Source organism: Chenopodium quinoa, unplaced genomic scaffold (genome assembly GCF_001683475.1).
Source record: "Chenopodium quinoa cultivar QQ74 unplaced genomic scaffold, ASM168347v1, whole genome shotgun sequence".
Lineage (NCBI taxonomy): Eukaryota > Viridiplantae > Streptophyta > Magnoliopsida > Caryophyllales > Amaranthaceae > Chenopodium > Chenopodium quinoa.
The window spans coordinates 3536643-3559187 of NW_018745000.1; the positions used below are offsets into that span (position 1 = coordinate 3536643).

Sequence of the window (22545 nt, forward strand, 5' to 3'; positions counted from 1 at the left end):
ATAAGGTCTAATAAGTTCTAATAAGTTCAATAACGTCTAATAAGTTTATATAAGTTCAATAATAAGTTTAATAAAGTCTAATAAGTTCTAATAGGATCAAATAAGTTCAATTAAGTTAATTTCAAATAAGTTTAGGTCTATTAAAGTGAATAAAATATACCCTAAGAGTGTGCTATATTCATTTGATTTTCACTTATGTCAATCACCAGCGTGTGTTTGTGTGTGTGTGTGTTTTTTCATCTAATTATTTTAGAAATCAATATCAATATATGATAAGGGGAAAAACTAGGTCGTCATCGAATTCTCCCTTGGTCAAACTAAATTTATAAACACTTAACGAACCTTATACAAGTATGTGGTAAGTCAAGGGTCGAATCCAAAGGAATGAGTAGGAACTATGCTATAGTCTATTGTCAAGCTAAATCGAAGAATATCAATGGTTGAGGTTGGTAACTAGAATATCAAGAATCAAGACAAATCAAGAAATTCAATCAATATGCTAAACACTAGGAATATAGGTTCTACATGCAAGCTCAATGATTATGCTAATTGATAGATCACTCAATTGATTCAAACATTACAAAGGACAAACAATAGTTGCAATCAAAGGAATCCAAAGGTTATCTCCTATAAGCCAAGCTAGGGTTCAATATGAATGGCTAACAAGGACAATCACAATCAAATTCAGTCAATTAAAGCAATTCTCAAATCAAGGGTTCATGTCATTGAAATTTGAAATGCAATCTATATTAATCTTATAGGTTGATCACTCCTAGTTTAATTAATCACATGCACAACTATGTCAACCAATTTAATTGCAACAATTCAATCAATCAATGATCATCAACTAGTGTAGGCGTCGCTCGAAGTGCGCCTACGTTAAAAGCATGTTGTGAATATGCTTGACACTCATAGGAAGTGGGAATTGACATATACGATTAGGGAAAAATACAGTAGGGAGCCGCCAACAAGTTTTTAAGGAACTTGTAAACCGTTCACGGATCATAAAAAGGCAACCACGAATAAGGGACAACGATAGGCAACAACGATTGACCCGTGAAGGTTACACCCCATTCATAATCCATGAGATTACTAACTCCATATGGTTCGGAACCACGAAAGGAGGATCGGGGATGATGGTACGAAGTGAGTCATGGAGTCACATTCGCCCGTATTGGCCTCTACTCGATTCTTATAGTGAAAAGTGATTCCTGCGATCTCAAAGGCATACAAACAAAGATTCAATTTGCTCCAAACTATCATTAAGCTAAATTGGTTTAATATTAATGCAACACATAATTCTAAAATATTGTGATTACTTGAATTAATTAACAAGATTAAAAAGGAACCTAAACCAGTTGTCCAAATTATCTTATTAAGCGTGATTTCCAATTACATATTCCCTTTAAACATGCAATATGGTGATCAATAAAAAATATAATAGAATAACATCAATATTGGAAGCAATTTAAAAATAAATTGTTAGTCAAATCAAATATTAAATAACCTAATCATGATACTAGCAATAAGAAAATAAAATAAGAGTAATTAAATTAATTAATTACTCACATTCCGCGCGTTTCTTTAAATTGCTACATCATGAATTTGTTAGTAACTTCAATAAAAATATAAAGCAAATAGAAATTAAATTAAATTAAAAGTAGAGTTGATTTGGTCCAAACCTTCAGTTAATTCTACCTTTTCACGCCTTGGTTTAAGGAGGAACCTCGAGTCAAGTATGGACTCCTTGGAGTGCTGAAGGGGAGTGTTATGAAAGAATAGGGAGGCTAGTGTTTAGGCTGAAGAGGGAGAAGAGAATAAACTTGTGATCAAGCTTGTTGATGATTGAAAAGGGGGTGATATGACCTCTATTTATAGAGAAAAAAGAAGGTAGAAGAATCAAGAAAAGATCGAGTTCGAATCGGATTAAAACTCTTGCGATAGACAACAGTTTTTGCGGTTTTTGTTTTTATCATATCTTTTTATCTAGAATTCAGAATAAGATAAATAAGATATATTCGGAAAGCTCTTGAAGTCTACTTTCTAACTCAATTAGAATCAGATTAAAATATTTTATACAATAAAATATATGGCCGAAATAGTGAGATGGTATCGGTTTTGGATAGAGTTTTTTATTTAATTCATATCGTTTTCGTTATAGCTCGGAATTGATATTATAATATATCATTGGAAAGATAATTTCAAGGGCTATCCAACCATATAAAATTTGGATAAAAACTATGAGGCACGAAAATAATATCTGTCTATGTTTGAACGTCTTTCAATTCAGATAGAAATAGGATTTTCAAAAAGAAAAGTTTTATTCAATTTCAAACTTTTTAATCTTATCTTTTCAAAAAAGGATAATTAAGATCTTTTAGAAACTTCTAAAAGCATCCAATTAATCCTAATTGGTTTAGGAATTGGATTAAATAATTTGGACCCTCCACGTGATCATTGGGTCGTAGGTAAGGTGGGCTTAGGTTCGGTTTGGGCTCGGTTTAATATTTTGGCCATAACTTATTCGTTATAACTCTGATTTGGGCTTCTAATATATCGTTGGAAAGCTATTTTAAATTCCCATCCAACTATTCAATCATTGGACCCAGATTATGGACCAAAATAAACTGTATCAAACGTTTTTATAAAAAGGACACGAAATGAATGATTTTAAAGGACACGAAATGAATTATTTTGGGTTTAAAGGCACGAAAAGAGGAAAATAAGTTATGGCTTGGGGAAATGGGCTAGGAATTGGGTTGGTTTATGAAATGGAAATATGGATTTAAGCACTCCAAAAATTAAATACTCAACCCGACCAATAATGGCGGTGAAAGGTTGTTCATCATCGGGTTTGGTTTTGTGGAGACATTAGGACATGCATGTATCGGTAGGAAAACTTGCATCATCATGTGACAATCATGGGATTTCATACCTTGTCAACTTCAATTCTCCATTTAAGGAAACAAACCTTTTCATGTTTGACGAGAACCTAGATGGAAGCTTAATGTCATAGAAACAAGCACAAAACCTCCGTTTTTCTTCCTTTGATAATGTGTAGCAAGCTGGAGGTAAATACACCTTTTGGTTCTTTCCTTTTCCATCACCTTTCTTCTTTGCGATACCCGTGGCCTTTTCCTTGCGCTTCCCCTTACGATTTTGACCACCATCTTCGTTTCCCTTTTCCTTAGCCTTCGCCATCCCTACCTTAGCTTGAACCCACAACTCCGGACGAACACCCCACTCTTGCAAATCTAACCGCGCACTCTTGCCATCCTTCATTTTTCCAGGAATGTTCATAATTGTCCCCAGAATTGCATCACAAACATTCTTCTCTATATTCATCACATCGAGATAATGTCTAACATCATGTTCTTTCCAGTACTCAAGCTTCCAAAAGATTGATTCCTTTTTAAAGAGAGCGTGTGGGTCAATTGTTTTCGTTATTTTACCAAAAACACATGGAATACCCTTCACTCTCTCATAAACCTCCTTTCCACTCAATGGCCTAGGCGCAACCCCCTTCTCAACTTTCCCATCGAAGGCCTTTTTCTGCTTACGATACGGGTGATCGCACCTAAGAAATCTTCGGGTCCTCACGTACACATCTATGCCATAGTGGTCAAGGTACACGTTCGGTGTGTCATCAATACAAATGGGACATGCTTTATGCCCTTTGTTCTTGTACCCGGACAGATTTCCATATGCAGGAAAATCATTGATGGTCCACATAAGGGCAGCACGCAAAAGAAACATCTCGTTCTTATGGGCATCATAAACGGTAACACCTTCGTCCCACATCTTTCTCAAATCATCAATAAGGGGCTCAAGGTAAACATCAATGTCGTTTCCAGGTTGCCTTGGCCCCGTTATCAAAAGTGAAAGCATTATATATTTCCGTTTCATACACAACCACGGAGGCAAGTTGTAAATCACTAAAAGTGACGGCCATGTGTTGTGTTTAGTACTAAGAGTGCCAAATGGATTCATACCGTCCGTGCACAACCCAAGCCTTAAATTTCTGAATTCACCACCAAATGCCCTAAACTTCATATCGATGTTCTTCCATTGTGGAGAGTCTATAGGATGCTTCAACAAACCATTTTTCTTTCTTCCCTCAGCATGCCATCTTAGGTTCTTGGCGTCTTTTAGTATTGAAAATAGACGCTTTAACCTTGGAATAATAGGAAGATACCACAACACCTTGGCAGGAGGTCCTTTACTACCAGCATTGCAGCTTGATCGCTTGTAACGCGACTTACCGCAACGTGGACACTCCTCCAACTCTTCATATTCATTTTGATACAGAACACAGTCATTAGGACATGCATGTATCTTTTTATACTCCAAACCAAATGGACACATTAGTTTCTTTTCATAATAATAGAATTAGGAAGTTCATTCCCATTTGGCAACATATCACATAACGCAGTCAACAAAGAAGTGAAACTAGTGTCACTCCAGTTATGCTTAGACTTAATGTTAAATAGTGTAAGCACGGCTGAGAGTTTTGTGTATTTTTTGGACCCGGGATACAAAGGCTTTTTGGCAGCCTCTGATAATGACTCAAATACATCGGGTCGGTCACCAAATTCACCTTCAACATCACGCATCATCTCATCCAAGTGATCATCACCACCACCATCCTCGGTGTCATCCCCTTCACCACCATCATCACTCCCATTTTCTTCTTCAACATGAATCTCGGCACTTTCAACATGCGTCTCATTGCCAACAACATTCTCCCTATACGATCCCTTCTCACCATGCCAAACCCAAACATGATATTGAGGCCTAAACCCATGACATTGTACATGAGCCATGATAGTATCCACACTATTGACCCTTATGACATTATTACAATTGACACAAGGACAATAAAGGTAATTGACACCCGTTCTAAGCTTATACTGTGAAGCACTCTTGCAAAACTCTTGAACCCCATTAAAAAATTCCAATGTATCACGTCTACCATACATCCAACCGCGATCCATTGACTCTTTAATATGCCTTTAAACATACCAACACATTTCAAACAATGATAAATGTAACATATATTATGTAATCAAAGTACATAGCATATATATCATCTATATATCGTAAAAATGAATGCTCCCAAAAGGTCCTTATCACTCCAACCTAACCCATCCTTGAACGTCTAATCTCACTAGTGAATGTATGTTAACTTTTCAATTTTAAGGAAAATCCGGCAGCATTTCCCCCCAGTTCTCCAAGTACACGATGTAGGTAATAACTTACCTACATATGTACCCAGAGAACATGGTGAGAAATGAGAAGCCCCGATATTCCTTAAAATCGAAAAAGAGACATACATTCACTACCTAAGTGAGATTAAACGTCCAAGAACAGTCCCAACTGGGGACTATTCAAGACTTTCTCCTATTGAAAAAGACTCGAACGGGTATCTAGGCAAATGATGATGCAAGCATTCAATTATTATTTGCATTTATTTGACATTCAACAACAAACAAGTTCATTCATTTAAATAGGGCTAATAATTAAATTAACATACATACAAAATCAAACTAAGTTTACTTATATATATATATATATGTATATATATATATATATATATATATATATATATATATATATATATATATATATATATATATATATATATATATATATATATATATATATATATAGCAATACATTATATTCATACATTGCAATTTACTAACCACATTTAACAAACTAAAATGTTAACTAATATATATTCTATTCATAAATTTCATTTAAAGCTACTCAAATTCAAACAATATATATATACATATGAAACTTGGATTAACTACTTGAAACCCTAACTTGAAATTTTGGAATAACAAACAATTAATACATATGAAACTAAAATTTAGCAAGAACTCACCCTAATTTGAGAGTGAGAAAGACAAAGATTGAAGATTGAAGAATGCGTGCTTGGGCTCGGTTCAACAACACCCTCGAACATGCACCACCACCAAACACCGGCAGCCTCGAGCAACCACCAGCAAACTCGACCAACCAGCAACAACCTCGACCCACCACCAGCAGCAGCCTCGACCCACGACCCCCAAACGCAGCTTCAATAGCCAAATTAAAAAAAAAATGAATATGAATGGAGTGGTGGTGGTGGTGGCCGGAATCTGAAGAAGTGAGAAGAGAGGTGAGGACAAAGGAGACACCGAGGAGGAGTGAAGGCGGGGAAGCTCAAAAATTTGGGAAGAGAGGAGAGCGTGAACTGAAATTACAGGGAGGGTGTACTGTATATCGAGCCCGCTTTTTTTTTTTTTTTAAAATGGTAAGCGGTTAAGCCTTGAACTGCTTGCCAATTTAACTAATGGTAAGCGGTTCAAGGCCAAACCGCTGGCCATTAGTTAAAAGGCAAGCGGTTCGGGCCAAAACCGCTTGCCATTTCACTTCCCTCCTTTTTTTTTTTTTTTTTATTTTTTTTTTATTAATCTAATGGGAAGCGGATTTTGTAAACCGCTTGCCTATAACCGCTTCCCATCACATTTATTCTACTAGTGACATGTGACATTATAAGGATGATGATTTTTGTTTTTAAATACTAAAGTATAGATTAGTTTTTCTACAAAATTCAGAAATTACGGTCTTATTGGCTTTACAGGCAGTTACCACAAACTTCCCGCCTTTAATCTGTACACTTGCTTTCAAAATCAATTAAAAACCTACAACCATCCTTCCCAAATCACTAATTCCTTCTAATCATCATGGTTCAAGTATTCATTCATGGCTTCCTACTTCTCGTCTTCGCCTTCGGTTCAATTCTCGCTGACCCATGTACTCATACACCTTAATCTACCCATTTTCAGTAACACATAAATTACAGATGTGGTGTTGTACTCAAATATGCTTAACTTATCCTTTTTCTCCGCCTTATGTTTGCAGATGATGAATCGAAGCCGGCTTTCGTGTTTAGTTGGCTTGAAGGGGACACATACATTACAGGCGATACTGCAACAATCAAGATCAAAATAATTGGGAATTTTGACCCCAATTCATATAATGTGTCTTTCAATCCTACAGTTTCAGTGAATGAGAAAGCAGGAAACAGCACTTTTATTTCTGGATTGTCTCTAAATTTTGGGGATGATCTTAACTCTTGGACTATTACCTTTGTTCCTATTCTTGTTGGCGTTTTTAATGTCCTGATTACAGATGATCATTTCAGGGTTCTCGATTCTTCGCTTCATTTCTTTGTTAACCCAGGTAGTTTCCTGGCTTTTCTTGGTTTATTCTTCATTTTCGAACTTTCAATGATATGGTGGTAAGTTTTTTTTTTTGGGATGTAGGGAACTAGTGATAGTATTTATTTAGGATTTGTTCTCTTCACTTGAAATAAGGCGACTTGGTCTGATTTTAATAAGATTTGTTTGGTTTAGTATGATTCCAAATTTTCTGGTTTTGTCTAGTTTGATTTGATGTATTTATATGACTAAACACTGACGCATTTTTACACCATTTTTTTAAAAAAACGAGTAAACAAATTGGATCTTGTTAGTTCAAAATATAAATTTTCATAAAATTATTATGCAATTAATAATATTATCAATGAGTAAATTAGAATAAACAGTTTTGATCTGTTCCGATCATTAATTCATAATGTTTCTGGTTTGGTTTAATTTTATATGTTGTTTTTAGTCAAATTTCAGGCTTTTAGACTTGCTCTTCACAGTTTGTTTAACCAACATGTATAACGTTGTTCGTCTCAGTAGGTAACTTATCAATTGCCCCTAGATTTATAGTTTTAAGATGTAATGTTGACTCTTATTAATGTTGTTAATGAAGGGAAAATGAACCCGACTGTGTCTATTGTATCGTGGATGGATTACGTGAATGAATTTGTGGCTGGGACAAGGGCTATGGCTCTGATACTTCCTAAAGATGCCTTTGGGAACACCATTCCTTCAACAAATGCCGAACTGAATTCATTTATCTTTGATGTTTCTGAATCCTTTGTAAACAGTTCTGCTGCCAATGTTCTCAGTGTCACCAGCCTGGGTTGGAATGATCATGGCTATCTTAGGATTGAATTCATTGCTTCATCAGCTGGAGATCTTTTGCTACAAGTACAGTGGCACAATCAAACTTTGCGAGGATCTCCCCTTCCCTTCAAGGTGCACCCGGGTAAAAAATCATTCTGCTATATATGAAATATGATGTTCTGCTGTCTGAAATGCTCACTAATAGTAGAATAATTGTAGGTGTTGGAGTAGACTCCTCGTTACTCATGCTATTGTTATCAATAACAAGTTAATATAATGAGCTATGTCGAACATTTCAGTTGTATTTGCCTATTTGGTATTGACATTAGTGATATATATTAATGAGATGAAACTTTAACAGGACCAATTGATGTTTCCAAGTGTGAGGCAAAGTGGAAATATGGCACAAATATATCACAGTATCAATCTGAAGTGGAAATATTCATTTACCAGCGCGATTTGTATGGAAATCTTGTGCCAGGATTTTATCCATTTGATGCAGAGATTTTTGAGAAGAGCACAAAATTATCAATACCTGTACCAGATCTCAACTTCAGCATATTTTCCCAGGAAATCCAATTACTTACATTCAGAGCAGTGGAACCGGGAAATTTTCTACTCACTATATATGACGCAAAGCATAATACCAGCATTTCCAACATGCCATATGAGTTTAGTGTTTCAATTGGTATGTCAGAGATATTTGCAGGAATTTGTTGAGGATTCTAGTTTTCCTGTTTTTGAAAATCTCTTTGAGCTGTATGTACGTATCTTCTGCTCTTTTTGTGTTGTATGATTTGTTCACTTTCTATGTTGCATGGATAGGCGACTGTGATGGTTTCAATAGCATTGTCAATGGATCTGGTTTGAACAACTCAGTTGCTGGACAAGAAGCGAGATTCTCAGTTTATTTGAAAGATGCTTACCAATATCCTTGTCCAGTTGAGATGAATATGCTCCAAGTACAAATTTCATGTCCAGCAGATGCATATATGGTGCTGCCTACAATTTATCCTCTAGAGGAATCAAATGGTATGTTTGAATGCTTAGTAACTTTTATTCATTACAGCTTTTCTCTTGTTAAGGCACATAGTCATGTATCATAGGAATTAAGTCTCCGAAGCACTTGACACTTGGCGTTATGAGTCCCATTGAAGTTTCTCCTAGCCCATCAATAGACCACGGCAATAATGTATGAACTACATTTTATAAATTGCTTTATACCTGCATAAGTTATCTGCTTTATGAAACATCCTTGTACTAAAAGACCGATGACAGATTGTTTTCCTTGTCAAAGTCTATAGGTACAAAGCAAATTGTGTCTGACACATATGGTGTGCTGTACACACCCGAAAGGAGTGGATCATATGAAATTCTTATCTTGTGTGGAAATATTCCATTGAATGGCGGTGAATTGTGGAAAAAGGAAGTGCAAGCAGGTATGACAAATCATTGGTTTACATATACAGAATTCATTTATTAGTGACCGTGAGAACATAAAAATTTGCAGAAGAAGATTTAACTCTTTTATCTGTACAAATAGCTTAGATAAATTTCTGCTAGCAAGCTTAAATATAGGTTAAAAAGTAATAATTAATAAATGGTAGCCAGAATAGTTTGATGTTCATTCTAGTTGGTTTTTCCTAAGAGTTCTGATATCATTAATACAAAATGTGAGAGCAGAATACTGAAAATACCTGTTTTTTTCTTTCAACGGAAGTAATTCTAGTAAAGAGTTTATGGTCTAGATTCTAAAATAAAATGACTATATTCACACTATATTTTCAAGCTTAGAAGGGCGCAGGGAGGACACATTTAGCTTGGTTACGCAACTTAACTATGATGTCAATGGATGGAAAAATCGCAATTTCATTGTGGAAACTTAAGTGTCTTATGTAGGAATAATCTATCTAGATTTGTGGCGTTTAAAAGCATGATAATGCTAACAGTGTACAAAGGTAAGATTCTTGTCGCTTTTGATCTGTTACATTTGGTAATTTTTCTGTTGCCAAGTAAATCCAAAGATTAGTTTAAATAAGTGTTTGGGGATTTAAGATTGAAGATTGTATTCCTTTTAAACTGATACATCCTATTTTTTTTTTTTCATAGACTGACTTATTTATATAATAAAATAATTACTAAGTTATAATTCATGATACAGGTGAGGTTAATATGTCAATGTCAGGTGTAGTAAAATATGCACCCAAAGTACAGAAGGTGGTGCGAAATGAAGTCGTCATCCAGCTAATGGATTCATTTTCAAACCCAGTTTTGTCCCAACAATCTAAATTAAAATTGGAGATTGGTTCAATAAACCATTCTGATTTTGTAACCTGGATGTTTTTGGACAATAACAATGGATCATATACAGGCCAATTTCAGGCTAATGATACCGGCACTTATGAACTATGTGCAACATTTGATGGCAAGAAGTTCTTACCTTGTCCTTTCGGAATCAATGCATACAGCAGTAAGTGCAATATATTATTATCAATTGCTTCAGACTATTAACAACTGATTGTCAGTTCCAGTATTTGTTTTTGTTAATAACCTTTTATAAAGCATCATTGGCCTGTGATAATGTGAATCAGCTAGGTGTGACATTCACATAGAAAAATAAAATTTAATGGATGTGATGCGGATTTATCTGAACAAACAGAGGTTTATTCTAGTTGTGAATGTTAAGTATCAGATTTATACCTCGTTAAATTTCTAGCTGTGAATGTTAAATCTTTAAAAAATAGAAATATCTTTTTCATTTATGTTTCTTTATAGAAAGAATGACAAAGTGTATTTAATTTTATTTGATTTATTTATTAGAGCTCGAAAAAAAGTTAAGTTTTGTTCATATATCCTGGTTGTGGTTACTGCATATAGCGCTGTTTCCAGTGCTGATTATATCTGTTAGTGGTTCTTTAATTTATAAAACAGCTTCTGAGTTCTTCATATCTTTTTCTGATACTGTATTGCAGCTGAATATTTTCCTGAAGCTCGTGATGATTCAATATCTGTATGGGAGGATGAATCAATTTCTTTCGATGCTCTTGAAAATGATTACTTTGCTGGTGAAAACGCATCAATTATTGCATTTTCTAATGTATGTTTATCTTTAAGTGATTAAGCTTCATTGCACTGCATTGCACAATATGTAGCTTTGTCTTTGCTTATGCTTTTTGCTAGCGTGGTATGGGTGATGGTGTTAAATTGTCCAATGTATTATTCTGTTTCAACTTGGGAATCACTGTAATAAGAGTTTTCAATTTTTTATTTTTTTTTTATTCCTGTCAAAAAAAAAATTACTATTTTTTATGATTTGAATTATTATTTTTTACTTATGTCTGTGTGTGTATGAATTGCACCTAAAATTTTCTTTGTAGGGGTGTTTCTCATGTTTGCTATTATAACATGGCAGCCAAATTCTGGTTCAGTGTTGCTGAATGGACTGCTTTTCAGATATACACCTTACAAAGGTTTTTATGGAAACGATTCTTTCTCATACACGATTTGCGACCTAAATGGAAATACTGCTTCTGCTTCAATAAACATTTCTGTACTCAGTGTTCCACCTCAGCTCATGTCCTTACCTACTTCGTTGAAGGGAACTGAAGACGTCTTGTGTCCAAAATTTGGGTAATAATCTGGTATATTTGATGACAAGATTGTTTATGGATACATTATTTATTCAGTTATAATATACCAAAATCTTGTTGTGGCAGTGGATTTCATGGTATTGAGGTTGAATATCCTGATGCTTTGGAGAACATCTCGGTAACTTTAAGTGCAAACTCTGGAACAATTTTCCTTGCCTCAATGATGATGCAATTTTGGGAACCAATTTGGAGTGAATTTTTTGCAAGGAGAGATGGTGAAGAAGCTAAGGCATTGACTTTGTCTGGCCATGTGGATGTAATCAATATGGCTCTTCAGTCAATTCAGTATCTCGGGTATTTGGATTCAACTGATGCTATGATTTACATTGATTTTCTGTGAACTATGCTGCTTGTCTGGAGTCCGTGCTTGTGTCTAATTCTTTCTCAATGTTTAAACAGAAGTCTTTTCTTTTTCAATAACCTTCTATACTTGTGTTGTATTTGCTGATTTGGTATGACTGCTTATGGAAAGTTGGAAACTATTTTTATTGTGCTATGATTAGGAATGAAAACTTCTATGGTAACGACACAATCAAAGTCTCTGCAAGGAACAAAAACGGAGTTACTGATTTGAATATCACAGTATGTGTCGAACCTGTCAATGATCATCCTTTCATCCTCACCCCGGAATACATCACTATTGAGGAGAATGAAAAAATTGGATCACTTATCTATAAAAAGGGGAGGAATAAATTAGAGTTTTCAATTGGAGACCCTGATGTGCTGCATTTTCCAGGTATGCATATCATTTTGAACGTTACCTGTTGCATTAGAACGTTATATATATATATATAGTGAGGGTGTGCGAGGTTTGGACAAGTATGGTTTACTTTTGGCTCAATTTTGCATTTTTTATTGCCAAATTGCCAATGCAAACCAGGGTATAGGGGAATGGTAGCGTTGTGCAATCCTGTTAAAAAGAGGATTTAAAAAGATAGGGCTATGCTAGTGCTGTGCAAAGTAAGAGAATTAATAGATTCTATTCATGAATGCCGAGAAATGAAGCTCATTATTTGTTTACTACTTTTTCTTTGTAAATCTGAACAACTATTCCTGCTTGTAATTATATAGGGAACAAATCCAACTTTATGGTTATCTTTTCTATGGAATTGACTTCTGGAATTTTAGAAGCCATCCTTCCAGTACAGCTTATCAATACCACAGAGCTGAAACTAAAAAATAGTTACCAGTGGCAGCCGCTTCAGACTTTTGTTACCATTTCAGATCATTTGGTGGTCAAGGCGAAAGGCTTGAGATTTCTGGCAACAGTTGATGACTGCAATAACATAGTCCAACAATTAAAATATCATGTAAGTAGCTACTTTTGGTCGACGTTCTTGTTCTTCCATGAAATCACTGAAATTTATGGCCTGTGATTATTCAAGTTTTTTAGAAGGGTTGTCATAGAATTCAATAGTAAAACAAAAGTTTTATCTTCGTTCTGGATCATTTCATTATAGAAAATGTTACTGAGTAGATGTCCATTAGTCCTAAAACTCGAGTGTATGAAATTAATTATGATCTTCCCTTATTTACAGATGAAATTTCACTATTTCCCCCCTCCCAATAAATTTTCATATGTGCTAAACAGGAAAATATGTCTAGTATGATCTATTGCTCGACATTTATTTACACAATTGACGACTTTCTGTTTTCACAGGCTACAGAATATGCTGCTATACTAAAAATGGTGATAAATGACATGGGAAACTATGGATGTTTTCCTGATTGTGCAAAAAATGTTTCAAAGCCTCTTCTTGCGGAGGTTAATGTTAATCTTATCAAGAGAAGGCCACTGAATTCCAAGGCAACACATGGTATGTAACAATGTTACTTCCTCGGACTTTCTTAGTGAACTGTGTACTTAGTGTGGAAACATTGTTTATCAAAGTTATACGAACTGTTTTACCTATACTCTTCATTTTATTGTTAACTCCAACCCTTTGACCCAAAATAGTTCGTTGGTTTGGACACTTAATACTTGAACAGAAAAGCATGCAATGTTTGTAAATTAGTAGTCAAGCACCTTGACTTGTCTCATGTCCAACATTAGTTTCCATGATTTAAGTTTCTTCAAACGGAGGGTTGATACTAAAATTGATATGGAAGTCATTAGGATGTTTGCTTCCTCGTGGCTTATATTTTACGTCTTACAGAAAAAGTGAGAATTGTAGTTGCTAAGTTAAAGTGGTATCTTGGATTGATTCTAATACAAACTTTTATGGTTATTTTGTCACAGCTCTTGGATTTATGATCATATTGGAATTTCTTGGGGTGCTCTCACTTGGAGGATTATTGCTTTTCTACACCTGCCGATGTGCAATTTCTCTTATAAATGAGCGGAGAGTTCATGATTCCGAGAAAGATGCTGGACTTGCCATTAAAACATCTAGTGAAATAATGGTTAGAGTTCTGTGTTTTTTTGCCTCTTAGCATAATATGATTTTTCATTCGGTCCTTTTGTGTCCTTGAAATAGTTCTTATATACATCTGCATATTTTATGTGTTGGTCACAAATAAGCTACCTCATCTTTTTCATTAGCTCTAGTCATTTCGTATGAGTACTTATTTCATTATTTGAATGTCTTACACATTTTCTTGCTTGCTTGCTTGAACGCCTTAATCCCATAAGTGAGGGTCGGCTACATGCATGAACCAACACGAGGACATCCTAGGAGTCCTAGTCTTACACATTCTTTGTCTGTTGATTTTTTTCCCCTTGTTAAAACAGGAAAGCAAAGCAGACGTTGAGACTGCAGCTACAGGAAATTGTCCCTGTCTACTCCTATCCAAAGCTAGATCATTAAATTTTCACCAAAGATTAGAACAGCAATCTTGTTTATGTAAGATAAATAGGCAGCGTAATTCTTGTGGCACTTAGCTTGCACCTTCATTTCTTATGTATGAATGTATGATGGTATATTGGATTAAATACTTTATTGTCTATACTAATCAATTTTGTTGAATTAATGGACATGTTCAATATTAAACTTAAATATCAACAGATAAGATTGTGTGATAAAATACAAAAATTGTGTGATAAAATACAAAAATGAATTTAAATTAGTTACAATTGTTGTAAATAAAGGAGTAGTACATATACTATAAAATTATTAAAGTGAAATAAAAAAGATAACCTCACAAACAATGGAATAATATCGGCGTGTCGTGATGTAAATCACTAACTTGAAAATTAATTTTTTGACACAGCCAGTGTGCTCAATTGTATTCGTGGGTACGTTCCTTAAGGTTAACACACCACTTCCTCACAAAGACACTTTTGGATGGAAGGTTTGAGTCTAGTAACTTATGCCCAATGAAGAATGAGTTTAGACTATTGTGCTTGATGTGTTTTTCAAGTGTAAAAATCAGAAAAAAAAAAAAAAGTTTTATTGTTATAAAATAAAGGGAATAGGAGGGAAAATGTGGAGAGAATAGTTTAGTCTATTGTTCCATTGAGTAGGGAGAGTATATATAGAAATACAATATAATTAGGATTTGCTTGGATATCAATAAACCCTAGATCTAGAATACTCCGAAAATATACAAAGAGGATAATGGATATCCACACAATATTTTCATAACACTCCCCCTTGGATGTCCATTATCGAAGACTGTGCCTCGATAAAACCTTAATAGGAAAAACCCTATGGGATAAAAACCTAATTAAGAAAAAAGAGTACAACATTCTTCGTAATATGTTCGAGATGCTGCCTTATTAAAAACCTTACCAAGAAAACCCTATGTGGGACAAAACCATGGTCAAGGAAAAAGAGTGCAGCACGTATTTTCTCCCCCTAATGAATTCATAAATTGAGATTTTCTAGTGTTGCGACAATGAATCCGATATGGTAGGATATCTTCGATCTTTGATCCTCTTAAATTGAAAATTCATCTTCAAGCCTTCAAGTGAATATGTGAATGTCTACGTTTCACCATACATGTGTATATTTCAATATCATTTCATATCTCTATTTAATATTTGATTTAACGGTTAAACTTATACGATTTTGCCTTCTTCTGGAGGTAGTGAATAATAGAAATTGATAGTCATTATTTGATCAAACATTCGTTTAATAATTTCATGACAAAACTTGATATTATTAATGTCGTTCTTCAATCTCATATGAATTATAATATAACACATGTAATTATATACGCTAATCATGGTTTTTTTGGACCATAAGAAAACATTATCACGCATAATTATCCCATTGATATTCTTTAGAATATTCATAATTGTCATGATGGTTCTCTTGCATATACAAATAGTAATTCTCACTAACTTTCATATACTCAATCTTCAGGTTGAGATGTTAATGACATAGTCACATAGACAAAAGTTTATTTGATATAATTACAATATTCAAAATATAAAATTGGGAAATTCCCAACAGTAACCTCTACTTTTTTAATTTCTCAATGATAACTTCCAATTTTAAAATTATCAAATATGACCCCAAGTTTATTTTTAATCATTAAATGTGATATTAGTAGGTTAAATGCATGTTTAATGAATCTTTTTCTGTTAAATAGTCCTAACCCTGGTTAATTATTATAGTTAATCTAATTTCCTCCATGATAGTTGACCAACTAACTAGAAATTGTCTTATTTGCATGATAATTGATTATGCTTTGCCTCCATGAAATGAAAGAAAAAGTGGCGGCTACTAGCAACTAGCAATAGGACTCTAAAAGGCAAATAAAAATATTGTAGTATATTTAAAATTTCAATCAAGTTGGAGTACTATGTGAGTATGTGGAAAACCTGCTTCCCCATATTTTTTAATATACATTTTGCATTAGTATATTAAAAAATAGTACTCCAACTTAAAATAGTATGAAGTAGAATATGATGTAAGACATATGATTATAATTAACAGTAAAAAAAACATAAATCATGATATATAAAATGTCAGGTCCACTTAAATAAATAATTTAAACTAAACTACTTAAATTAAGATTAAAGCTAAACCTAAAACTAAGATTCAAGCTTAAACACAAAAGTAGTCTAATATAAACTGGGGGAAACTAACACAATAGTATAATGAAAACTAATGTTCTTATTGAATGAGACAGTTAACTACAACAATCAACGATGCTCTACATTGCATTCTTCTTCTTGCTTTGTGCCTTTTTCTGCATTTGTGTTGGGTCTCTCTGACAAGTCAAAATATTGTGGCCAAAATCACCACAGTTACCACACCGTAAAGTCTTAGATCTTTTCCCTTTTCTCTGCTCTTCCTCACCTCTTTTTCTATTTATCAATGGTCTTCCAACTCCTTTTTTCATCACGGGAGGTTCAATGGCTAGCACATCGGTTTGAGGCCACTGCTCTCTATCTGACACTGATTTTATACCATTAGCATATGCCATCTTATATCTCTTTACAGAGTACCACTCGTGCACAAATCTTAAGGGGTCAAAACCTGCATGTAATATGGCCCTCATGCCATGCTTGCATGGTATTCCAGTCAATTGCCAAGTATTGCAAAGGCATGTGTGGTTGTTAAGACTCACCGAAAGAGATGACTTCCTATCCACAATTTCATACTCCCCTTGACTTGATAAGTATGCCCTCAAGTTCTTGAATCACTACAAAGTACTTGAACCCTTTTAACAATGTTTGGAAATACATCACACCTATCCCATTTTTCACACATTTCTCTTCTTATAGCCAGCCTAACCATAGTGACCCTCCTTATACCTATTCTAAAACAAAAACATACAATTTTAAGTCCAATAACATCACCTCTATCACATTGATGTACTATAGAACTTTTTTCAAGTGCCACACAAAAATTTTCCATGTTTCCTCATCTTTTCCTAATACTATAGCCCAAGCCATAGGAAACATCTCATTATTAACATCGAGTGCCACAACTGAGAGCAACACACCTCCACAGTTACCTTTCAAGAATGTTCCATCAACACCAATTAAGTCCCTACATCCAGAAAACAAACCCATCCAATGTAGCCTTAAAGCATATGAAGATACTAGTAAATGCAAAGGCTTTTCAGGGTTATTTGGGGGGTTCCAAGCAAGTTAGCTAATGAATTTGGATTAGTTTCTTTTATAACTTCACAATACTTTGGTAAGTAACTACATGAAACGTCATGCCCCCCATGAATCTTAGTTAATGCCATAGTTCTCATGCTATAAAGCGAACTTTGTGCCATTTGAACCCTATATCATGACCATAGAAGCTCGTTAAGGGCCTTAGATGGAATGTCATTGTTGGCCCTAATGTCTTCTAACAAAACTTTGCAAGTCCATTTTGTTGTCATCATCGGGATCCTAGTTTTTAAGCCCATGCAAGTGTGTCTAGATCCTTGAATTGACTTAATAGCCCATGTCACACCATCAACAAGTCTTGATGTATGCAATCTCCAAAGACACCTCTCATCACTACACCTCACAGTGTACGTAAAGTTGTTGGCCTTCTCTACAATCACATAGAATCCATTTTGAATGCAATAATTCCTTACAACGTCTCTGAGGTGTTGTTTGTCTGTGTAAAGTTGCCATGGTTTAACAACAATTTTACCAAAGTCCTCTTCTTTGTAAAACTCACCATTTTTATAAACCCTTTGGAGATAATTATCCAAGTCATCACATTCATTTTCCCAAACAGGGCCTTCATATGGGTCAAAGTTATCATGAATCATGCGAATTAGCTTATCATCTTGTCCCTCACCTTCGTCATCATCATCTGATAGAGAACTCTCATTGTCATTAAGTCCACTAGGAGAGTATATTTCAATATTATCCAAGTCCAAGTCCATCTCAGCTGTCGTGTCAAGGCTAGCTGTCAAGTCAAAAACAACATGCCTTCTATTGTTACCTAGTTCAGCACTCCCTCTCCCCACATTAGTGGTAGTGATTAAGCCCCTCCTCTTTGCTATAGTTCTAGGAATTCTCTTCTTTAGCAACGGTGAAAATTTAACATATATTGATGACTTTCCCACTTTAAACGCACTACTTGTTTGGGATGGTAAATTCGGAGACGGTATAATATGTGGTTGAGATTGAGGGTGGTTTCTAGTTCTTCTTCTTATCTGAACTACTTGAGTAGGGTCGGGTATGGGTTCAACAATTGGTGTGCTAGTCACTCTTCCTCTTCCTTTTCCCCTATCCCTGCCCCCACCCCTTACTTTTCCATTTCCTCTCCCTCTCCCTCTATTAGGCTCAGCTGTAATGATCTCAATGTTGTTCCAATATTCCATGTTATCAACAATAAACTCATTTATGTTAATAGGAGAGGAGGATGAGCCATGTCAAATGTAACCTCGGCTTGCTTTTAAGTTTCAGTTTCTTGGTTTTTGGTGAGGCAAGGTTCATTAGTTTGGTCTAGAGTGGGCTGAGGTTGAATATGATCACTACTTTCAATGGCATTCATTATTCTTGAAGCTTTAAGTGATTGTGCAATTTCAACAATTGGAGTTGATTTTTGAAGATCCCCCACCCATATGTAAATCAAATCCCTCCCAGGCAAGTCAACAAACATCTTCATTAGCGCCATGTCATTTTTTAGCTTAACATGTTTCATTTTGTGAATGTATGTAAACTCAGGATTCTTAGGCATTGGGGTTTGTTCTCGCTTAGCTATTTCCCAATACTCGATAATAAGGTCTACCAAATTGACCTCGTCAACGTCTTGCACAATGATGTCAGTGTCTTTACCAGAGTATTGAAACCTCAAAAATACAATATCACCCATATTTTAGGCTAAATTATCTGTAGAAACAAAGAATAATATCCAATAAATATTATAGAAAAGTAGCAATCCATTATAGTAGAATGAAAACCAATATATTAATGTAGGAACATAAAAAGTAGAAATCTTTTGTAATCTACTTGTTAGTTGTTAGCTTAATTAGCTTATGTTGCATCATTTATATACTTGTATTAGTTAGCTTGCCATTTGTCCATTCAATATATACTTGTACAAGTTAAATTAGTTTTCCATTTGTCCGTTGATTACTCCAAACATATGACTATTTTGTATATAAGACTACACATATCAATCAGAGACTACATACATATGCCAACACATTTTTTCCTTTTCTATTCAATTGTATTTTCCATTCACTACCTTTTGTTTTATGTCAAAGTTTACTGATATTATCTAGCCTCGTCTTCTAGTGCAATTAGACAATGACGCTACACTAGTTGGCTAGGCAATGTAAATTGATTAACAACATGTTGTTAGTTCTTCAATTGGGTCCAACAAGTTATCAAATTCTAGGTAAGATCACAAATTTGACCAAATGAGTACTCTGCTATTAAAATTATAAATAAAAACTAATAGCTACTTACAAGAATTTTCTTACAATTTCGTCAATTTCTATTGTCATAATCCACCCACTAATTTCTATATATTTAAACAAGGAAAATTTGTTAATTACTACCTCAAAAAAGGGGTATTTGTGAATTACTACCCCTAAAAGAAAAAGTTGTTAATCACTACTCTAAAACTGGTGAATTCTATAGATTGCTACCCTTTTCCCTAATCAGCCCCTAATTAGGTGATTAATCTATTAATGATATCATTATCCGGCTAATTTGTAATTAGTTGTTTTTAAACCTTAAATAATTAATTAAACCCTAGAACCACCTCCATACCACCATTGCACCACCTCCGGCCACCCACCACCCACTACCGAACCTACCTCCTCCAACTCCCCACCCTAAAACCACCATCTGCCCACCCTAAACCCACCTTCCATTTACGATACCCCCATCCCCTACCGCGACGGCCTTGACCCCCTACCCCTCGCTGGAAAACCTTGCACAACCATCCCTAATCTTCCTTTATCCCCTTCCCCCCTAATCACCACCCTAGGGTTTCAATTTTAGGGCTTTAGGGTTTTAATTTTGGAACATTAGGGTGGTGATTAAAGGGGGGAAGGGGTTGGAGGAGGCTTAGGGAGGGCCTAATAAGGTTCTCTGGCAAGGAGGAGGGGGCTAGGGTCGCCAGTGGGTGGGGAGGAGGGATTGTTGGGGGGTTTAGAGGTGGTGCAATGGGTGGTTTAGAGGTGGGCGGGGCGGGGGTAGGCTGCCAGAGATGGTGGGGATAGAGTAAGGGGGCTGTCGGAGGCGGTGCAATGGTGGTTTAGAGGTGGTGTTAGGGTTTATTTAATTAATCATGCCTTAAAAGTAACTAATTACAAATTAGTCGGATAATGATATCATTAGTAGATTAAATCACCTAATTAGGGGCTGATTAGAGAAAAGGGTAGCAATCTATAGAATTCATCAGTTTTAAGGTAGTAATTAACAACATTTTTTTTAGGGGTAATAATTCATAAAGACCCCTTTTTTGAGGTAGTAATTAACAAATTTTCCTTTAAACAAAGGAAAAATTTTAAATTACCACCAAAAAATGTAAAATTTTGGAACTAACCACCCATTTAATTTTTTATTTTAAATTACCACCCCTTAAAATTAAATAAATTCTCAGATTATCACCCATTTAAAAAATCCGGTGGATTATTTTCCGTATGTGGGCCTCACCTAACGCTTATTTTGACCCCTTTTGACTGATTTTTTCCTCGGGTTTTCTCTTTAAAAACGCTCTCCTTAGTTCAATTTACATTTTTCTCTTCAAAATTTGGTAGAATTTGGTAAAGAAAATGTGAATTAAAGTTTAGAGAGCGTTTTTAAAGAGAAAATCGGGGAAAAAACAGTCAAAAGGGTCAAAATAAGTGTTAGGTGGGGCCTACAGACCAAAAATCCACCGGATTTTTGAAATGGGCGGTAATCGGAGCATTTATTTAATTTAAGGGGTGGTAATTTAAAATAAAAAATTAAACGGGTAGTTAGTTCGAAAACGGTTACATTTTTTGGTGGTAATTTAAAAATTAACCTTAAACAAATAAAATTTCAGCAAAATTGACACAAATTATACAAACCCAACCTAGAATTGAGATAATGCACTTACTTGTAATCTGAAGCCCTAAACAAGTTGAAGGTAAAAAGTCAAAAATCGTTGGAATGAAAACACCCAGACTTAAAAAAAATCCTTTGAATGTGTTGTGTCCCTCGTTTTCCACAAAAGCTTGAATGGAGAATTTGCTAGTTTTTTGACAAAGAGAAGAATGTCTATAGCATGAAATTTGTCGGCGGCACTAGAAGTAAATCAATATAGTAGTAGTACGTCGTATATGCTAATTTAATTTTTAACCATGGTTAGCAAAATAACTCATTCACCCACAACTTAACGGAAAATATTGTAATTTAATTTTTTTAATCCACTAATGTCACATTTAATGATTAATTATTAATTTGGGGTTATATTTGATAATTTTGAAAATTGAAAGTTACCATTGAGAAATTAAAAAAGTAGAGGGTTACCGTTGGTAATTTCCATATAAAATTTGTAGGGCTAGGTATATAAATACGTCGTACATAAGTTTTTCAAGAACTCTTCTTACATGATTCATAACATGCTATAAAATCAACGTCATTAATAATTTCATCACACTTATAAGCCCATTGGAATATAAATATTTCTTTGTAATTTTCCATCAAAGTTACAAATACGCCTTACTATATTTTGTACAAACATTCACATATACCACAATTATTGTATAGAAACACATGCATCAATATGAGATATAAAAAATAAAATATACAATGAGGAATGCATCTAACAACTTCCTACACATGAAATAAATAATCCATTAACCTATGACACACACATGCTCATAAACATAAGACTCAAAATAATGCGTGACACTGTACAGTGTGGATTTCAAATCCATATTTTATTGGACTTTTGGTCTATGATAAACTTATGATCATTATCGTTATGTCGATATCAAAATGGACATATATTTCAGATCCCTTATTCACTAGTCCACTATTATGCATATGCATATTA

General features: G+C 34.7%; 1 protein-coding gene across 1 annotated transcript; it reads left to right on the forward strand.

The window, feature by feature from the left end:
- The first annotated feature begins 7700 nt into the window (after positions 1-7700).
- LOC110707505 (protein GAMETE EXPRESSED 2-like) lies at positions 7701-15298 on the forward strand. The gene is made up of 14 exons (XM_021885520.1): positions 7701-8151; positions 8371-8697; positions 8835-9041; positions 9116-9201; positions 9307-9448; positions 10171-10479; positions 10982-11106; positions 11422-11639; positions 11726-11953; positions 12163-12395; positions 12731-12969; positions 13320-13476; positions 13899-14062; positions 14391-15298. The coding sequence occupies exons 1-14, from the start codon at positions 7782-7784 to the stop codon at positions 14538-14540; spliced, it is 2955 nt and encodes a 984-aa protein (XP_021741212.1). The 5' UTR covers positions 7701-7781; the 3' UTR covers positions 14541-15298.
- Positions 15299-22545: the final 7247 nt, after the last annotated feature.

Bases quoted from the DNA above. Each gene is read 5' to 3' on its own strand.
- LOC110707505 (XM_021885520.1), top strand. From the start codon at position 7,782: ATGTTGACTCTTATTAATGTTGTTAATGAAGGGAAAATGAACCCGACT. The intron at 8,152-8,370 runs GTAAAAAATCAT...AAACTTTAACAG, and splicing joins TCCCTTCAAGGTGCACCCGG to GACCAATTGATGTTTCCAAG. The intron at 9,042-9,115 runs GTATGTTTGAAT...CATGTATCATAG, and splicing joins TCCTCTAGAGGAATCAAATG to GAATTAAGTCTCCGAAGCAC.